General features: G+C 36.9%; 1 protein-coding gene across 1 annotated transcript; it reads left to right on the top strand.

The window, feature by feature from the left end:
- The first annotated feature begins 1019 nt into the window (after positions 1 to 1019).
- LOC116294115 (NPC intracellular cholesterol transporter 2) lies at positions 1020 to 2097 on the top strand. The gene has a single exon (XM_031701648.2). The coding sequence runs from the start codon at positions 1172 to 1174 to the stop codon at positions 1655 to 1657; it is 486 nt and encodes a 161-aa protein (XP_031557508.1). The 5' UTR covers positions 1020 to 1171; the 3' UTR covers positions 1658 to 2097.
- Positions 2098 to 2160: the final 63 nt, after the last annotated feature.

The raw sequence follows: 2160 nt of genomic DNA, 5'->3' as shown, positions 1-2160 counted from the left end.
GCAGCGGTTATCAAGTAAACAATTACGATTAACACAGGAATCCCAAAGTTGAATACATTGAATGTTCAAAATCAGATTCAAAATACATGTATATTAAAGATGATTTTAGTAAGGAATTTTTTTTTAATTCGATTTTGATACCTGATAGTATAGTGTATATGAATGCTATAAAATAATATGCAAAACCCTTACTTTCATCCCATTTTTTTCTAAGCATTCGTCAAGCTTGGGCTACCTGTAGTTTTTAAGGGGGCTCTAAACCACTCATCGAATCTGATAAATGGTAGCTATTTTATATATGTATATTTTTTGATAGATTAGCAATCGCTCACATTAGCCGAAAGGACCTATTGGATTATAAAACAATAGAACAAGGCAGTTAAACACCACAATCAACTCAATCTAAGGTCCTTTTGGTATATATCTTTGTACCTAAATTCCCCCGGGGGGGGGGGGGGGGCGGAGTACTCCCATATATGGACTATGCGGGGATGATCCGCTGAACAGGGTATGGTTTTTCGAGCTTCTTGTCATAAACAGGGTATGCAATTTCACTCAAGTTCCAAATTTTTTCCTGAGTTTCTTGTCATATTCAGGGTTTCTACTTTCGAATTGACCGAAACTGGTTACTATGGTCTTCAAAAAGCGATACACGAGCTGGCATGATAATTGAAACAGGAACTCAGTGCAATTAATTATATCTTTTGTCATAAACAGGGTCTACGAATTTGATTTTTTTTGTTATAAACAGGGTACCCCTTTCAGAGTCCCGGAACACCCCTACCCAAATCCTGGCGGAGTACCCCCCCCTCCCGGGCTAAATTCCGACACGATTTGGATACAATTTAGAAGGTATTTGTTAATAGATGTGGAGGTTTCTAATGTAGTCTTAATTAATATTATTTTTTGATGACATGAAAAGTCAAGATAATATTGTCAGTAAAAACTTATGTGATTCACTTTTGATCTCGTGACCATTACGATGTTCTAAATTTATCACCAACACGTAATCATTGATTTTATTTGAAAACTTATTATAATGCATAATCAGCTTCAATATACTCAGAAACCCGCTCTTATTAGACAGTGGCTCAGAGTTTCAAAGCTTAGCTGATAGAATTTCAAAGATTCAGTCGACTTTACTTTCCCTCGGCATAGAATATCATTTAAAATGTTGATGATGCGTCGTGCGTGCGACTTTGTGGTCTTAGCCGTAGTTTTAGCTGTGTCTTCAACCGAAGCAAAGATAATTGAATTTGGCTCTTGTGGACCTCTCATTAGACCGATAATAGGGAAAGTCCTACAGCTTGACATAACTCCATGTGACTCTGAACCTTGTGTCTTCCACGTAGGAGCTAATGTTACCGCCAAAATCACCTTCATTCCTGAAGAAACTGTCCAAGATGGGCTCCTCGAAGTGGTGGCTTTATTTTCTACAGGGGAGAGACTGCCATGGCCTCTAAAAAATCCCTTAGCTTGTGAAGACCACAATCTTAACTGCCCTTTGAAACCGAAAGAGCCTGCAACGGCGATCATACAGGCTCGCATAGAAAAAATACCTGGAAGCTACAAGATTGTTGCTCAAGTTTACATGGCAGAAACAGTGCTGCAAAACTATGTTTTCTGTTTCAGAATACCTCTACAAGTAACTTACTAGGATCAAAAATGAACTCTCGCTATTTTTACTGGCTGATGTTACCTTACCAAAATGGTCATTACAAGTATGCTTTCTCGACGGAGATTTAAAAAAATATTCTGTAGCGAAAACTTTTCATGCTTATATTGCCAGTAAGCTGAATAACAAATCTTTGTTGTATGTATGCATCACCTAATACTATTCAAGATAAGCCACTGAATTTTATGTTAATAGACAATGCTAAATGACTGATTTTTTGGCCAAAAATGCTTCGATAGTCTAGCCATTATGAAGTGATTATCATATAGCTATAGTTTATCATTACGGTCACTAGCCGTTCCGGGTCATGGGTTCCATTCCTATCGGGGACTCGGATTTCTCAGTAAACTTACTCAGTTTTCATAATAAATTTCATTGTATTTAAATAGTTATTAATTCGCAATAAAAATATTCCGATTAAACTTTTCACGTGAAGAAAAGAGAGGGCTAAAATGGAGATAAGAAAATAAAAGTGAAATTATGGG

This window comes from Actinia tenebrosa, unplaced genomic scaffold, assembly GCF_029948245.1.
Source record: "Actinia tenebrosa isolate PJP-AT-01 unplaced genomic scaffold, QUT_ActTen_1.0 PGA_scaffold0__85_contigs__length_37466705, whole genome shotgun sequence".
NCBI classification, from domain to species: domain Eukaryota; kingdom Metazoa; phylum Cnidaria; class Anthozoa; order Actiniaria; family Actiniidae; genus Actinia; species Actinia tenebrosa.
Note: the sequence above shows the minus strand (reverse complement) of the source record. Positions and strands in the feature narration are given on the sequence as shown.

Excerpts from the sequence above, each read along its gene's own strand:
- LOC116294115 (XM_031701648.2), top strand. The coding sequence starts at position 1,172 with ATGTTGATGATGCGTCGTGCGTGCGACTTTGTGGTCTTAGCCGTAGTT.